The sequence below is a fragment of the Zingiber officinale genome, chromosome 3B, assembly GCF_018446385.1.
Source record: "Zingiber officinale cultivar Zhangliang chromosome 3B, Zo_v1.1, whole genome shotgun sequence".
Taxonomy (NCBI): domain Eukaryota; kingdom Viridiplantae; phylum Streptophyta; class Magnoliopsida; order Zingiberales; family Zingiberaceae; genus Zingiber; species Zingiber officinale.
Window position 1 is genome coordinate 59,284,682 of NC_055991.1, and position 17,479 is coordinate 59,302,160.

A 17,479-nucleotide genomic window follows, 5' to 3' on the forward strand; every position below is an offset into this window, starting at 1 on the left:
TTCTATTAATACTATGTTTGAGGCGTATATCCAATAATACTAACCTATGTTGGGTAGTTACACTTTCTCCAGGTATGACTTTGCAATCTTTACAAATCTTTCTATCCTTCTTCCTAACCATAAAAAAGTCAATTTGCAATTTATTATTCCCACTTTTGAATGTGACTAAGTGTTTTTCTCTTTTCTTAAAAAACGTATTAGCTAATATAAGGTCATATGCTATCGCAAAATCTAATATAATTTTCTCTTCCTCATTACAAACTCATAACTCCATGTACTCTCTCATATTCCTCATTTTTCACTCCAACATACTCATTTAGATCACCTCCTATTAAATCATTTCTTTTGGTGGAATATTTTGTAATATTTCATCTAAGTCCTACCAAAACCTTGATTTGGTAGCTTCATCTAATCATACCTGTAATGCATATACGCTAATTATGTTCATAGTTTCTTTCGCCACTATTATCTTAAGGGTTATAATTCTATCCCCTTTTCTAACTACTCTTACAATTTCATCCTTTAACAAACTATCTACAATAATACCCACTTCATTTCTTGCTTTACTAATTCCAGTGTACCATAACTTAAAACCCGAGTTCTCTATTATCTTTGACTTCTCGTCTGTCCATTTTGTCTCTTGTGCACACAAAATACTAATTCTTCTCCTAATCATCATATCTACTACCTCCATTAATTTATCAGTGAGAGTTACTATGTTCCATGTTCCAAATTTTTTATTATTAGTTTTCCTATCATATTTGTTCTTATCCAACCTATGGTATGAGAACTCTTGCATATTTAACACTACACCCAAGTTCTCATGGAGATGTAGCGGTTCTTGCTTAGACGTTACAGACGAACTCTATAACGCGAACTCTTGCATATTAGCACTACACCCGAGTTCTGGAGATGTAGCGATCCTTACCGAGACATTACAGTCAGACCCTGTAATGCGTTCCTTCCGGGGAACAACCTAGCATTAGCACAATAGTTTAATGGATCCATTTATTGAATATTTGTCATAGTTTTGACATTGGTTGGCAACCTAACGCAACCCTCCTCTTTTATCCGGGATAAATAGTGCTCGTGGCTTCTTCACTATCAATTTGAAGTAAAATTATCGAGAGAATCATGCAGCGGAAATAAGAAAGAAAGACAAAGAAGGTGAAAGAACACACAAGAATGCAAGCTTTTTACTTGGTTTGGAATGTGTGACGACTCCAACTCCAAGGTCCACACGTGAGAGTACTTTCGTTGAGCAATCACTAATCAATCGAGTCACTATAAAAGTAATTTGAATTTAGATACAAGTAAAAAAATAAAAGATACCGACGACTTAGAAGAAAAGATCTTGGGCGCAGTTGTTGTCGAAGCGTTCGAGCGTCGTAGAGTCATTTATCAAGACGCGCGTAGGAGAGAAATTTATAGAAGGTATGTTGAAGTTAATGGTCGAACCCTCCTTTTATAGCCCTATCCGAGCGTCTGGACTCCTCCCCGGGAGAGCCGAGCTGACGTAACGTGCTCTCGTCAAAACTTCATCTAGCAAATTTTATCCATCTCCGGACGCCTGGACCGGTATGAGCGCCTGGACTGCTAACGTAGTCAGCTAGTTGAAGTGTGCCACTGCAACCTGCGGATGAAGTTTGCCCGATCTAGGCGCCTGGACCAGTCTGAGCGCCTGGACTGTCCAGGTGCCCTCAGTGACAAAGGCTAGCCAACCGACATGCTCCATATTGACCACTAACCCGAGTCCAGGCGCCTGGATATCCTATTTCCAGTAAACTTTATTCTGCATCACAGGTTAGTCTAACAAGCAATAATATGTAAAGCAGAATAATATTTGACCATCTCCGGACTGTCCGGTCCTGACTTTGAGCTCGCTGAAACTCTAGGTCAAACCGACGCCTACTGTTCCCTCTATGGGGATCACATCCTCACCTATTCCTCTTAGGAGAGTTTACCATTTGTCAAACGATCCTCCAAACTGTTTAGACTTTTGCTCAGCATCCGAGACTTCAGGACTTTCACCTAGTGTCCTCGACCCTAGGATTTCCCACATGGTGTTCGTGACCTCCAGGACTTTCACCTAGTGTCCTTGACCCTAGGATTTTTGCCTGACGTCCTCGACCTGCCAAGACTTTGTCCCACGGATTAGAACTTCCTTGTCTAGCCGCAATTAGGACTTTCCCCCTGCCTAGACTTATCTAGAAGTTGCTTGCACACTCAGGTAAGTTTGGCAAATAACAATTAACCTTAACTTTAAACCTTTGCCCATCATCAAAATCAGGTTCGATTATCTGGTGCTTCATACACCAACAAGATATACCCTAATTTCTTCATAACTTTTGTAAATCTTCCAAACCATACCCTGGGAGATTGTTTTAGACCATAAAGAGTCTTCCTCAATTTACATACTCTGTTACCAATATACCCTTCAAACCTTGATGGGAGGTTCGTATAAATTTTTTCATCTAAATCTCCATGAAGAAATGCGTTCTTCGCATCATATTGCATGAGTTAAAGAGCCAAAGATAATAGAACTCTGACATTGTTCAATTTTGCAACTAATGCAAAGGTCTCCTGATAATCTACCCCATAAGTCTAAATATAACCTTTTGTCACTAATCTATCTTTATATCTTCCAAGAGAGCCATTTAGTGTGAAAATCCACTTACAATCAAGAATGTTCTTCCCCTTTGACTTCTCAACAACCTCCCATGTCTTATTCTTTTCTAATGCATCCATTGCCTCCCTCATGACATCCCTCCATTCCCCTTTTGACAATGCCTCAAAAACAGTATTAAGAATAATCATAGTATTTAGAATCACAATGAATCTTTTGTAGGCTAGTGATAGATGTTTAAGAGAAACATAATGATATAGAGGACAGAGAGGGAGTTTGGTGCATTCTCTAGTACATTTTCTAATAATAATGGGAAGGTCAAGGCTCTCTGTTAGGTTAGTGGATGATTCAGTAGATTGTAAAGGTGGGTTAGAACTTACCATATCCCAACATCAGGATCGAAAGTTTGTGGTTGAGGTTACTTGTATTGCTTCTGGAGCAGCCTTTCTCCTTGAATCCAGGGATACTTGGAGTATCACAAGAGACATTAGGAGGAGACTCACTAGATAGAATAGGAATAAAAGGTGATTCGATACGGACTTGAGTAGAGGAAGATCAAGAGTGTTAATGAGTCACTGAAATCTCCCCCTAGGAAAGGACTTGAAAAAGAACGGATATGTTGAAAGAAGGTAACATCAGCCAAAATATAAAACTTTTGAGATGAAGGGTGATAACACTTATACCTTTTTTGAGTGGATGAGTATCCAAGAAAGACATTTAATGGCACGAGAGTCAAGTTTACCTCAAAGTGGAGCGTGGATATGGACAAGCAATGCACCCAAGAATCTTACGGGTAAATCCATTTGTGGTTTGGAATGAGGATAAAAATTATTGAGTTATTGCATAGGACTCTTGTTATCTAGGACACGTGAGAGAAGTCCGCCTATCATGTATGTGGTATTAAGGACAACCTCTCTCCAATAGGATTTAGAGATATTATTGTGGAAAAGAATAACATAAGTAGTGTTGAGTAAATATTCATTTTTCCATTAATGCTATTTCATTCGATTAGGGTGTATAAATACAAGATGAATCATGAATAATCCCCTGAGATGGGAAATAGGAGGATAAAATTTGGTTGAAGTAATCTCTAGCATTATCGGTTCTAATGCTTTTGATTTTCACTCAAAATTGATTTTGGATCATTGAGTGAAATTTAGGAAAAATAATGTTGACATCAAATTTTTGTTTGAGGAGAAACATTGGGAATATTAGAAGGACCCCATATGTCACTATTAATTAATTGAAAGAGAGTAGAACTTCTTTTATTGCTAATAGGAAAGGGTACACGAGAATGTTTTGTCAATTCACAAACATCACAATAAAATTCATAAACATCCAATTCCTTGAAAAAAATGAGGAAACATGACCTTCAAAACTCTAACAGAGGGATGATCAAGACGTTTGTGATGCAACCAAATATTATCTTAATTAGAAGAACTGTGAAAGGACAAAGACAAATTATTCTTCTTAGTAGATTTAAGGTAACAAAGACCACTATGTTGTCATGATCCTAGAAAACACAATAAGAAGGGGTAAAAAATGATATGACAGTGAAGTTCAGTAGTTAATTTTTGAACGGAAACAAGATTGGCAACAATTTTGGTACATGGAGGGCGTTTTTGAGGATAAGGTTAGGAATAAGATGAACATTTCCAAAACTAGTAATAGTAGCTAGAGATCTATAGGTTATTATAATTTTCCTGTTACTTGGGCTGAGGTTACAAGTGTGGAAAATTTAAGAATTGGGAGTCATGTGGTTTGTAGCACTGGAGTCTATTATCCATGAGTTATCAAACAAACTATTTGATGTATTCATACAAGAAGAGAGTGAGGGGATACCTGAGCGAGTCAAAGAGCACACGTTAGACGGTTTATCAAGAGAACCCAACAATCCTCGAAGTTTCTCAATTTCTACACCGTTGAATCCGCCAAGGATTGAGCTATCTTCAGTATGGGATTGCTCGATCAGTTGTGCCTGAGATTTGTGTTGCCTCCCACGTCTTCCCCATTTTCGACTTGGTGTTTTACCATGTAATTTCCAACATGTCTCTTTGGTGTGACACAGTTTCTCCCCATAGTTGCATAGTTGTGAAAAGTGTGTGTCTAGGCGCAAGGCACAGCCAAGTGCGTCATTTGCGCTTGGGTAGCCATCCAGGCACAATGCTTGAAAAAGTGTGCTTAAGCACGCGCCTTTTGAGAGTTTAAGGCGTGCTTAAAGCGCGATTTCCCTCGCCTTATTGAAGTGAACAAAAAATTTTAAAGCCCAACTCATACCTTTAATTATCCTTTAAATTAATTAGATTGCATGCATACGACACATTTTTCTAGCATGACTCTTCCTCTCCCCTAAAAAAATGAACATCAATCTTTAATTATGTTGCATGCCTACTACACATTTTTCTTCCGTGACTCCGCCTCCCCCCTAGAAAATAATCATCAACCTTTAATAAGGTTGCATGTATATGATACATTTTTATTACATGCGCCCTGGAAAATAAACATCAACCTCCCTTGCAAACTTATTTCTCTCGGCATGACTCTTCAATATTTGAAGTTTGTTTTTTCCTTAATTTAAAGTTTGATTTCAATTATAAAGATAAATAATTTCAATATTTAAATGTTAGTAAATTTTATATTTACATTATTATTTAATAGTTTATAAATTATAATTTTGTTAGTGAAATATGTTGATAGAAATTTCATATAAATTTGAATTGTATAAATTTATACCCAAAGCGCCTTACTTTGGTAAGACGTGGACTTCACTTTGCGCCTGAAACCCCACATCACCAATGCACTTTTGGGCACCTTACGCCTTAAATAACTGAGTAGTTGCACTAAAGATGGACTTTATTGTCTTTAATCGGAGTCACATCATACTTATCTTTCTCCTGCGAATCAATTTTGGCAGCAAGGGCTGACTCAGTCATAGGTTGGGGCTCAAGCATCACACTTCATCGACTTTCCTTAGCTCTGAGTAGAGAGATCACCTCTGTTAGGGACGATATATAGTCTTTGCCAATGATTTGGATACAGACCTGATCAAATTTAGGATTTAAGCCGACCAAAAAATCATATACACACTCCTTTTTAATAAAATTCTTCAAAGCGGCAGCATCTGAAGCACATTGCATCTCAGTTACGAGGTAGAAATCGAGTTCTTGCCGCAGATTTTGTAAAACCGTGGCATATTCAGTGATTGATTTATCTCCCTACTTAGTACCCTCTTTAACTTTTGAGTTCATAAACTTGGGCAGCATTACGGGCTTTTGAGTAAGTACAGGTAATGCAATCCCAAATTTCACGAGCAGTAGAGAGAAATATACATGTATCACTAATGGATGGTTCCATGGAATCTCATAACCAAGGCATAATCATAGAGTTTTCTTCATCTCATGCCTTAAAAATTAGATTAGTCGTGGCAGGTCCTATCCTAAGGATATGGCTAAGTTTCCCTTTGCCTTTGAGGTACATACGAACAACCTGAGATCATTTCAAGTACTTCTTCCCATTGAGTCGATTGGAAGCCTGAATATTCTATACATTACCAATTTTCTAGACTAAACTACCGTTATCAGATACAATAGATTGGCTATAGTGATTAGAAATGGTTGTTTGAGAATCCGTAATGATGAAAAAATGGGAAAAAGAGAATTAGCAATGAAGGATAAAGCTCTCATACCATGTGAAAAATGTGGACAGAATTGATATCTCATCAATTGTATTTCATTCAGAATGGGAATATCCGTTATATACAAAATTATAGTAAAAGAGTTAGAAGGAAACTAATTATTCTGTACATAAAAAATTAATATCATTCTAACTAAATCCCTTGATTTCCTACTTTGTGCTCACAACTATTTTATTTATATAGTGAAATATATTCACAGTTGTTCAACATAACTATACAAGCGATGAAATCTGTTCAAGTTTGTACCGGCTGTGAAATATGTTCACAACTGTTTGACAATATTAAATCATGAAGCAAAAGTTCCAAATAAAAAATTATAAAATACCTTAATAATTAGAATGTATTTAGAATAATTTTGATATCTAAAACTTTAGAATAATACAAAACACTTAATAACATAAAAAAAAATAGATAAATTAAATGTTATATTCATAATAAAAAATAAATGCATATCCTCAACAATTTACAAATTATTGCTTAGTTCATTGCATTAAGAATTAAAACAAAATAAGCAATAAAAGTTTTCTCATCAAATGCTTATGCTTTTAACATAGATTAGTGTGACTTTTGAATCACAACCAATTCCACTCTTATTGTTATTCTATGCATCAACTTAATAAAATTTATTTTTTTTAGTCATTGTTAAGTGTCAAATTTATACAAGCAACTATCAACTTTATGTCTAAGTTATTTTCTCATTGTTAATTAATATTTCACTTAATTTACCATTATGTGACACTATTGTATAATATAAAATTCATCATTTTTCTTCATCTATAATAATTTTGAATTAAATTGTAATATACTCATTTTAATTTATTTTCCTAATGAGTTGAATTTCCTTTTAGTTGGTTAAATTTAACTTTAAATGAGCTTTCTTTTTTATTTTTAGAATTGTTTAAATAAGATTTGTATTGAATTATATAGAACCGAACTAAAATTGTTGCACTTGTTATATAACAATCCTATTTTTTATATGTGAAATGTATTGAATCATATGATTCTACCAATTATACTTCATAGACGAAAGCAACATGATATGTGGTGATTGGTGTAAAAGAGGAGTTTTGAAGAGGTTAACCATAGCTACTAGAGAAATAAAGTGACCACATGGCACAAGGTAGTGTATAATGCAAGCAAGGAATCTTGGTCTCAATGGTATAGAGGGAATGATGTGATTGCAAGGACATTCCTCTATTATGCCTCAGAGATCCATAGGTCAAGCAAAGTATGTGTGTGTGATCTCATCACGATTTCGATATCGTATCACGTTGTGTCAATAAGGTTTTTAAATATCAAACATATTAATTAAAAAATACTATTATAATATTTTATTACTATAATATACTTAAATAAATTTTATTTTGTTTTATTATTGTTAACCAAGTCTTTTTTATCTTCCTCTTACTCATTTGGTATGTCTGTTTGGTATAGTTTCACATCATCTAAGTATTTATTGGTCGTTACATGCCCATACCATCTTAAACGTGTCTCTCAGAATTTTTCTTCAATAGATATAACTCTGACTTTCTCTCTAATGCTCTGATTTCTTATTCTGTCCATCCTCGTATATTCACACATCCACCTTAACATCATAATCTCTACAACTCTCATTTTCTACTCATGTGCTCGAGTCATAGTCCAACATTCAACTTCATATAACATAGCAGGTCTAACTACGATTTTATAGAACTTTCCTTTAAGTTTTAAAGATACTTTACGGTCACATAAAATACTCGACACTCTCCTCCATTTCAACCATTCTGCTTATATTCTATGTAAGACATCTCTCTCAATCCCTTCATCATTTTGCAAAAATAATCTTAAATATTTAAAGCTCTCGGTTCTGGGCAACTCGTCATCTCTTATCTTAATAATTGTCTTACTACGTCTAATATTGCTAAACTTAAATTCCATATATTCCATCTTTATTTTACTAAGTCTAAAACCTTTCTCTTCTAGTATTTCCACCAAGATTCTAGTTTAGCACTATTTCTTTACATATTTCATCTACCAGAACAATATCATCTGCAAAAAAACATGCACCACGGTACTATCTATAATATGTGTAGTGAGTTCGTCCATAATTAGTATAAAAAAATAGAGACTAGTTGATCCTTAATATAACCCTATCTTTATTAGAAATATTTCAGTTACTCCGCCTGAAGTATTTACTCTGGTCGTTACATCCTCATACATATCCTTAATTAGTTCAATAAATATTACGCTAACACCTCTTTTTTTTAGAATTCTCCGTATAATTTCTTTTGGAACTCTATTATAAATTTTTTTTAAGTCAATTAATATTATGTGTAAATCTTGTTTTTCCTCCCGATATTTTTCAATTAATTGTGAAGATGGATAGCTTATATTATCGACTTTCTAGGCATGAACCCAAATTCATTTTCGGTCACCGTGGTCTTCTTTCTTAATCTTTTTTTATTACTTATTTCCAAAGTTTCATAATATGGCTCATTAGTTTAATACCCCTATGGTTTGCACAATTTTGTATGTCTCTTATTCTTATATAAGGGAACTAGAGTACCTATCCTCCATTGATCAGGTATTTTTTTTATTTTTAATATCATGTTAAATAATTTTATAAGTCATTAAATACCTTATTCCCTAGGCACTTCCATACCTCTATTAAAATATCTAGTCCAACGGTTTTTCCATTGTGCATCCCATTTAAAGCTTGTTCTACTTCTGAAATTTGAATTCTATGATAAAAATTTAAATTTCTATACTCATTTGACCTACTTAAATTACCTAAGTTAAGTTGATCACCTAAACCTTCATTAAAAAGTTTATGAAAATACCTTTTCCACCGCTCTTTTATTTCTCCATCGTTTACTTAGTACCTTATTACATTCATTTTTAATATATTTTATTTGGATAAGATTTCTTGTCTTCCTTTCTCTCACCTTAGCTATTTTATAAATGTCTCTTTCCTCTTCTTATGTATCTAATTTTTTATATAATCGTTCAAAAGTTTTATTATTTGCTTCATTCACTACTTTCTTATCCTCTTTCTTGGTTATAATGTATTATTTTAAGTTTTCCTCGTTTTTCATTCACTTTCTCTTGTACTTTCTCATTCCACCACCAAGATTTCTTACTTAATGATGCATGTCCCTTTGACTCTGAGTACACTTTTAGCTAATATTTTTATCTTTAATATCATCTTATCCCATGTCGTATTAGAGTCACCATATATTTCACCTAATACTTGTACTCCTACCTTCTCCTAAAATATATTTTTCTTTCCATCCTTTAACTTTCACCACTTAATTCTAGGAGTCGTATATATTTTCTTTCTATTGATGCTATGCTTGAGGCGTATATCCAACACTATTAACTTATGTGGGGTAGTTAAGCTTTCTCCAAGGATGAACTTGCAATTTTTACAAATCTTTCTATCCTTTCCAAACTATAAGAAAGTCAATTTGCGATTTATTATTCCCACTTTTGAACGTGACTAAATGTTCTTCTCTTTTCTTAAAAAATATTTAGCTAATATAAAGTCATATGCTATTGCAAAATCTAATATAACTTTCCCTTCTTCATTTCTTATTCCAAACTTACAACCCCCGTGTACCCTCTTATATTCCTCATTTTTCACTCCAGCATGCTCAGTTATATCACCTCCTATTAAAATCATTTCATTTAGCGAAATGTTTTGTAATATTTCATCTAAATCATCCCAAAACCTTGATTTGGTATTTTCATCTAATTCTATTTACGGTGTATATCCGCTAATTATGTTCATAGTTTTTATCGTCATTATTATCTTAAGAGCTATAATTCTATCACCTTTTCTAACTACTCATACAACTTCATCCTTTAACGAACTATCTACAACAATACCCACTTCATTTCTAGCTTTACTCTTTCCTGTATACCAAAACTTAAAACTCGAGTTCTCTATCATCTTTACCTTCTCGCCTATCCATTTAATCTCTTATACATACATAATACTAATTTTTCTCCTAATCATCGTATCTACTACCTTCATTAATTTAGTGAGAGTTCCTGTTCCAAATCTTAGACCATTAGTTTTTCTATCATATTTATTCTTATCCAACCTATAGTGTGAGAACTCTTGCCTATTTAATACTACACCCAAATTCTCATGGAAATGTAGTCCTTATCGATACGTTACAACCCTGCAACACAAACTCTTACATATTTAGTACTGCATTCGAGTTCTGGAGATGTAGCGTCCTTGCCGAGACGTTACAATTGAACCCTGCATCGCGTTCCTTCCGGGGAATAACCTAGCATTAGCACAATAGTTTAATGGATTCATTCATTGAGCATTTGTCATAGTTTTAGCGTTAACTAACAACTTAAGGCAACCTTCCTCCTTTATCAGAGCTTGGGATCGATCATGCCTAGTTTATCATGGGCGAAGTTTACTATTAAGTTAAACTAATATTAATAAAATTAGAATTGAGTAAAAATTAATTTAGGATTAATTAAAGTCTAGATGTAATGATTATCATCAATTAAGTTTAAATCAAATTCATATTATATTTATTTTAATAAGTTTAAGGAGAAATTTTTTTCGAGAAAAGAAATATGAAAAAATCAAATAAACAAAAAAAATTCGAAAGGAGAAAAAAATTAATCATTAAAATTTTTTAAAAAAAATAGTTAAAAAATAAAAAAATTGAAAAAGAATTGTCCATTGAAGAAAAAAATTCAATTGAAAAAAAAAGCCTCACGCGAGCCGCGAGGCCACTATGGCGAACGCGAGGCTAGAGTGAGGCCCACGTGCGAAGATGTGGAGTATGCTGGTGTCATCGCCATGCCAATTGACGAAACGAGATGTTTCGCTCATGTCACTTGGTACAACATGAGATTTTAAACCATAGATCCCAATGTTAAAAGTTAGTAGAGAAATAATTGAGCCAATCATGACAACCAAGACTCTGATACCAAGTAGTGGTTGATGGAAAATTATTAGGGTTGGATTATTGTAATAGTGTCCAATATTGTATCTTTACATTCTACCTAACTTAAACATATTTAAATAAGGTTCTAAGCAAATGAGAATAAGAGACCTTAAAGCTACAAAATTGTCATAGCACAATGGTTGATGTTTAGCTACACTCGAAGACACCATTTAAGATCAGTGATTGGATTGTTGGTTTCCATAAGCAATTCAAGCTAAATCATAGATAACTTTCTGTAGACCAACACCTAGTCATGCATATAATCCATAGACTTGTCTCTAACAAAACAAATCAATATATTTTTGATGATGACGATGGACAAGTTGAACAAGGCCTCACTAATGATCATGTTATTAGTAAAGAATTTGTTAGCTAGAGCCCTAGAGCCAATCATTTGATGATTGTATAATGGACTTATTGTATCATATTCTATATAAATAAAGGCATTTGGATTTTGGTTATTATACTTACTTGTATTGGTGCCAAATAAACTAAGTATAATAATGTCCCTGAGTAGACGGTTCTCATCTATATCAATCGGTTAGTTGAACCGATAGTGAGATGATATAGGGAACACTACTCTTAATCATTCCTAGTCGAGTATTAACATTCAGGGACAATGTTAATGCAATAAGACTAGCATGTAGGTTAACTCGATGACTTGATCTCACAAGTCATGGATATAGAGATATCAAGTTGACACATGGGTATCATTAGAGAATGTATCTTGAATGACGCCGTGAGAAAGTATCGTGGATCGTTATATGAGTGCATACTTTCTCAGTGGCTATTAGTGACTACTAGTCCTGACACAAGTCACCATGTAGATCCCTACATAAGGGTTATGTACTTTGGTTTCACAAAGCGTCACCAGTGGACTATAAAGGCGATCTTGGGTATATAACAAATTATGCAGAGGGATGTGAGTGATGTAGATGAGATCTATCCCTCCTATAGGGAGAGACATCGGTATTCTTGATAGAGTGAGACCACTAAGTGCATGGCCTGCCCAAATGAGTCGATATAGGATATTGAGCTCGTTTGATTTAGTGAGTACTTGGAGTTCAAGATTTAGATTGGTCGAGGATGACGATACATGCCTCGCCTACATTAACCAATCTAGATGTCTAGGATAGAAGGATACTTGTCATATATTGTGAGGAGTCACAATTAGTAGTCACAAGGTGATGTTGGATCTCAACATTCTTGTAACATTGGGTAGTAATGATGTGTTGCTAGATACCGCTCATTACTTATGTTCCTAAATGGGTTTAGGGCATTGTCAACGTTACAAGAACCTATAGGGTCACGACAATTAGATGGAGATTAGGTTCATATGATGAACCAAGAGGATTAAATTCATTTGATGAATCAAATTGGATTAAGAGTAATCCTATTTGGGCTAACTTGAGTTCGACTCAAGTTGATTCATGTGTTCAATGAGTCTAATTTAGATTATGACTCATTGAATCAATTTAATTAAATGAATTAGATTCATTATATTAAGTTGGCTTGAATCAAATGGTTGGATTCGATCAACCATGGAAGAGATTTGGTCAAGTTTGACTTGACTTGTGAGGAAGAGGAAGAGTCAAGTTTGACTTGACTTTATGCCACATCATTTGTGACTTGGCATTAAGTGGCCAATGATGATGTGCCACATCATCAAGGCACATGTGTGTGCCACCTCATGGAGGTTACATATTCCCTCTTTGATGGCCACTTAATGCATTAATGAGGGGAGTTACACAAATGATGGTGGCCGGCCACTTGATGGCATGATGAGGAGTTTTTCATTTGGTGAGTTATTCACATTCACTCCTTCTTCCTCCTTGAGTTCTTCTTGCTCTCTCCCTCTCCTCTTCTTGCCGTGGCCTATCAAGGTGCTAGCACACCTTTGTTTAGGTCTTCTCCACCTAAGTTGTCCGTGTGGATACTTCTAGAGGATCGTACGCTTGACGGTCTAGAGATCCGGCATTTTGGACGAGCGGGATTCGCGTAGGGCGCGCATCAAGGGTATATACATCTTAGCCTTTGTAGATTTAGTGTAAATCGAAGTTTTCTAACTCGTACTTGAAATTTTTCGAATTTTTCCTTTGCACGGATCCGGTGGCATGGGTGATTCGGGGTTTCCGCAACGCGAAAAGCGGTTTTCGCGGCCCGAAAAACCCAACAGAATTAAATGAAATTTGAATAAATAATATCAACTCCTCAACAACGACAACGACAACCAAGTCTTATTATACTAGGTGGGGTTAACTATATGAATCCTTTTATGTCATTGAGCTCTATCTCCAACTATATCATCTATATTTAAATAAATTTTATCTTGTTTTATTATTGCTAACCAAGTCTTTTTTGTCTTCCTCGTTCTCGTTTGATATGCGTGTTTGTCATAGTTTCACATCGTCTATCTGGAATATTTATTGGTCGTCTAAGTATATACCTATACTATCTTAAACTTGTCTCCCAGAGTTTTTCTTCAATAGATGCAACTCCAATTAGGCGACTGGAGCATTTATTAGTCGTCTAAGTACATGCTCGTACCATCTTAAACGTATCTCTCGGAGTTTTCCCTTAAATAATATCAACTTCTGCTTCATACAATATTTTGCCTCATGGTTTAGTGCTTCAATAATAGTATGTTTCGCAAGCACACACTCTATCAGTTATAAAGATAACAAGATAAACTAATTCCATTGTAGGAGACTCATGGCCTTGAACTTTGTTAAATTGTCTCAACTCTCAAGTATCAAAATATAGAGTGAAACAGCTCCATAGAAAGTATATCCATCAGAATTTGAAGTTAAAAAGTCAATTAGAAATAGCATACTCAGAGAGTTTGGTCAATTATGTTAGATCCAAGGGGCTTTCTGGCAAAATGCAGATTTCAAACAGGTAATGTTGGGAGTATTTTAATTTTATTGCTATCATGGCACTATCGCTCCCACCCCAAATGGAGAATAGTATCACATCCAATGGTGTGGGGACACCTCGCAATCAAGACCAAAAAAAAAAAGAATTTGACTCTACAATGGCAAATTAATCATACTTGATAAAATGATTCAACTTTGCAAATAGTTTGTTATTTGAGACAGTTTAACTGAACAACAAATTTTTGAGGGATAAATGGAGTTAGGATAATGAAAAACAAACCCTAGTCTACAATATCAATATCAAACTACAAGATAGCAACAAAATTTTCTATAACTAGACATATGATTAAGGTAATGAGAAAAACATTAGGCATAGAGCATTACCAAGGCCTGATATCACTTCCATTTGCCCTCAGTACGTTCTCTCTCAAAGCTAAACTTGTATAGAGAAATAATAGCCAAACCTACAGATACAAAGGAAATCAAGTATATTTATTTGACATTTCACATCATGCACGCAAAGTTGGGATTAAAACTTAGCATGTATTGTAGCTATACTTGGTAGAGTTGGACTGGCAATATAGGGAAGCACCCATCCCAAATCCAGGACCTCAGAAGAAGTAAAGTAGAAGGAAAAAGAACAAACAATATGGCTGTCCTGTCCTGATAATAAGACAAATAGAGCATCAACAAGATTTAATCCCTTAAATTTGCATAACAATATCGAAACCATTAAGCCAACAATATACAATCTTTGAGTCACTATGTGTTTCCTTCTTGTCAAAATTTTCCTGTACAAATGCCCAAATATTTCTACACCATGTATATCAAGACAAATGTGAACCCTAAGTGCAGATAAAGGTGACTTTTTTAGCTTATAGACCTTTATTAGTTATTATGAAAAGTAAATTTGTTTAGTAGGAGAAATCACAAAGTGACATTTGGTATTTAAATGGTAATAAACCAGAACCTGTGGCGATCGCAAAAACCCTTGTGGAACCTCATAGAAGAAAAGTTTGATTGCCATGAGGAGAGAGAATAAGTCAGAGTGTAGCTGAAGGCCAATAGCAATTATGGGAAATTAAGAATTATTTTATCTTAATGAATACTAGAGATCAAAAGATGTGCGCCAAGTTATACAAAATTTCTTAGTAGAACTTGATAAAAGAGGAATGTCTGATGTGGATTGACTTACACACTATTTCATGGAAAGGGGCAATTGGATGATAGAGAGCTAGAGAATAGATTTGGTGTTCAAAGCTTGACCAAAAGGAAGCTACTCTTTCAGCCAAAGTGGTCAACATGCAGAGGATAGACTAGATTTGCATGAGTTCTTCCTAGACACATGGAGCTCCATCATTGGATGAGTACTCACTTTGAGGCTTATAAATGGGGAACCAAGCCTAAATTTTTTTAAAACAAAAAAAAAAAGACATTTTGGATGGAAGATTATCAAGAGTAACTTGTAATGTCTAGACAATTGGGGTAACAAAATAATCATTGTAACAGGATTTCTACATATTCACAACCTTGACAAAGTTGACCTGTCCCATTCTAAAAATTAGATAGACATCAACCTGACCACTGTAACTCAAAGCAATCCTATCTCTCACGTCAGATGTGTTGCTCCTAACTTGGCCGAACCCAACTCACACCATCTGAAATTCAAGCACCTCGGTTGAACTAAGCGCATCCAAAGTCCAATTAGCCCAAACTCTACATGTAGCTGCACTAATAAGCATTCCACTGTGCTGTCAAACCATGCCCATACCGCATATGCAGATGGACCTAGTGTAGTGATTAACTTTTGTTATCAATACAATTGCTATGTGTATTCTGTTTGTTGACAGTTTTTGTGAAATTCAATTTGTTCGAGTAATAGCTAAAGAGAAGTTGAGCATCAATGCATCTAAGCTGATCAACAACTATGATTAAAGTCATCTAAAGTAAATCATGAATGAAATAATGATGGCACAGAAAAACTAAAATGAACTTAATTAATGCAAGAATCATACTTTGTAGTTGTTGTACTCCTCCTTTACTTTCAATTGAACGTCTTTCCTGGCAGCACGTACGTTCACAGGGCCAAGAAACATCCTCAGAAACTTACCTATAACAAGATGACGACATATAAAGCCAAACACGCTGCGTCAGATAAACCATTAAACGAGAGAGAGAGAGAGAGAGAGAGAACCACATCCAGTTATTCTAAAGGATGACAATAGTACCCTGAGTCTTGCCAGCAAGAAGAAATGCAGCATCGCCCTCGCTGAGTGCATAACTAGCTCTATCCAATTCCTCCTCCACCTGAAAACACAGATCTGCATCGATATGTTCAACAAGCTCTCATTAAGAAAAACACCAAGACTGGAATTCGACCACCTTCTCGGCGACCGTCGGATTGACCTCCCGGTTTTTGATGGCGGTGCTGAGAGAAGATCGCAGCCTTCGAAGATCGGATTCAAGCGCCAGCGCGCGCGCGCGGAGGGAATCCTCGTCGGCGGAGGTCCTGGAAGCGAGAGCCGCGGCGGCGTCGTGAAGCTCGCGAGCGCGATCGGCGAGGCGTGCTGACTCCTCTACGACGGCCCGTTCGGGAGGGCCCTCTCCGCCGTTGGCGCCAGCGGGGGCTTCCATATCTCGCACTGACAGCCGCGGGTGAAAAAGGAGAAAAATAACGGAAGCGATCGAGAGGAAAGGGAGAGGGAGGCAGAGAGAGAGAGAGAGGATGAAGCGTGCCCTCGATTCGTTTTCCACTTCAAGTTGCCCTTTCTCCTCTTTTGTGGCTGATAAGAAACAGAAAAGAAAAATAATCGCGGTGGAGATTCATAGCTGAGAGGATCCAACGGCTGGAGGCTCAAGACGGTTAGTTATATCATGGGATTGCGTAAGTTGTTGTTAATCAGTTGATTCCATTGCTAATAAAGTGGGTAATTTTTCGACTCTTTTTTTTTTTTGGTTTGTATTTAACTACCAGATAAACAAAATAACCAACATTACAACTAAATGGGCAACGTCATAATCATTTACCTAATCCGAAGACACTAATTTACTCCTTGGTGGATCAATCCTATAATATTGCTATATTTTTTGCTTTTCGGAAAACTGTCAAAGGGGCAGCAACTTCTTTTATAGTAAATACAAGAAGAATGAAAGCACCACCCACGGTGTCAGATAAAGCACTCAAACGGATAATAAAATGACCGAAAGATTTTGAATACAAATTATATTGTCGGATAAAGCACTCAAATAAATAATAAACTGATAAAAAAACTTTTAAATTATATTTTAAATTCCCCCAATAAGTAAATTAAGAGACAATAGTTTA

General features: G+C 35.4%; 1 protein-coding gene across 2 annotated transcripts in view; it reads right to left on the bottom strand.

Moving 5' to 3' along the window:
- LOC122056516 (transmembrane protein 120 homolog) overlaps positions 1–16,915 on the bottom strand; it is a 43,925-nt gene extending 27,010 nt beyond the window's left edge. The window contains exons 1-5 of one of the 2 annotated variants that reach the window (XM_042618495.1): positions 16,537–16,915; positions 16,383–16,461; positions 16,170–16,264; positions 14,713–14,817; positions 14,539–14,618 (exon numbers count right to left, since the gene is read on the bottom strand). In XM_042618495.1, the coding sequence (XP_042474429.1) occupies positions 14,539–14,618; positions 14,713–14,817; positions 16,170–16,264; positions 16,383–16,461; positions 16,537–16,788 (611 nt within the window). In that variant the 5' untranslated portion in view covers positions 16,789–16,915. The remainder of the gene's footprint in view (positions 1–14,538; positions 14,619–14,712; positions 14,818–16,169; positions 16,265–16,382; positions 16,462–16,536) is intronic. The other variant, XM_042618496.1, reaches the window with a different exon arrangement.
- Positions 16,916–17,479: the final 564 nt, after the last annotated feature.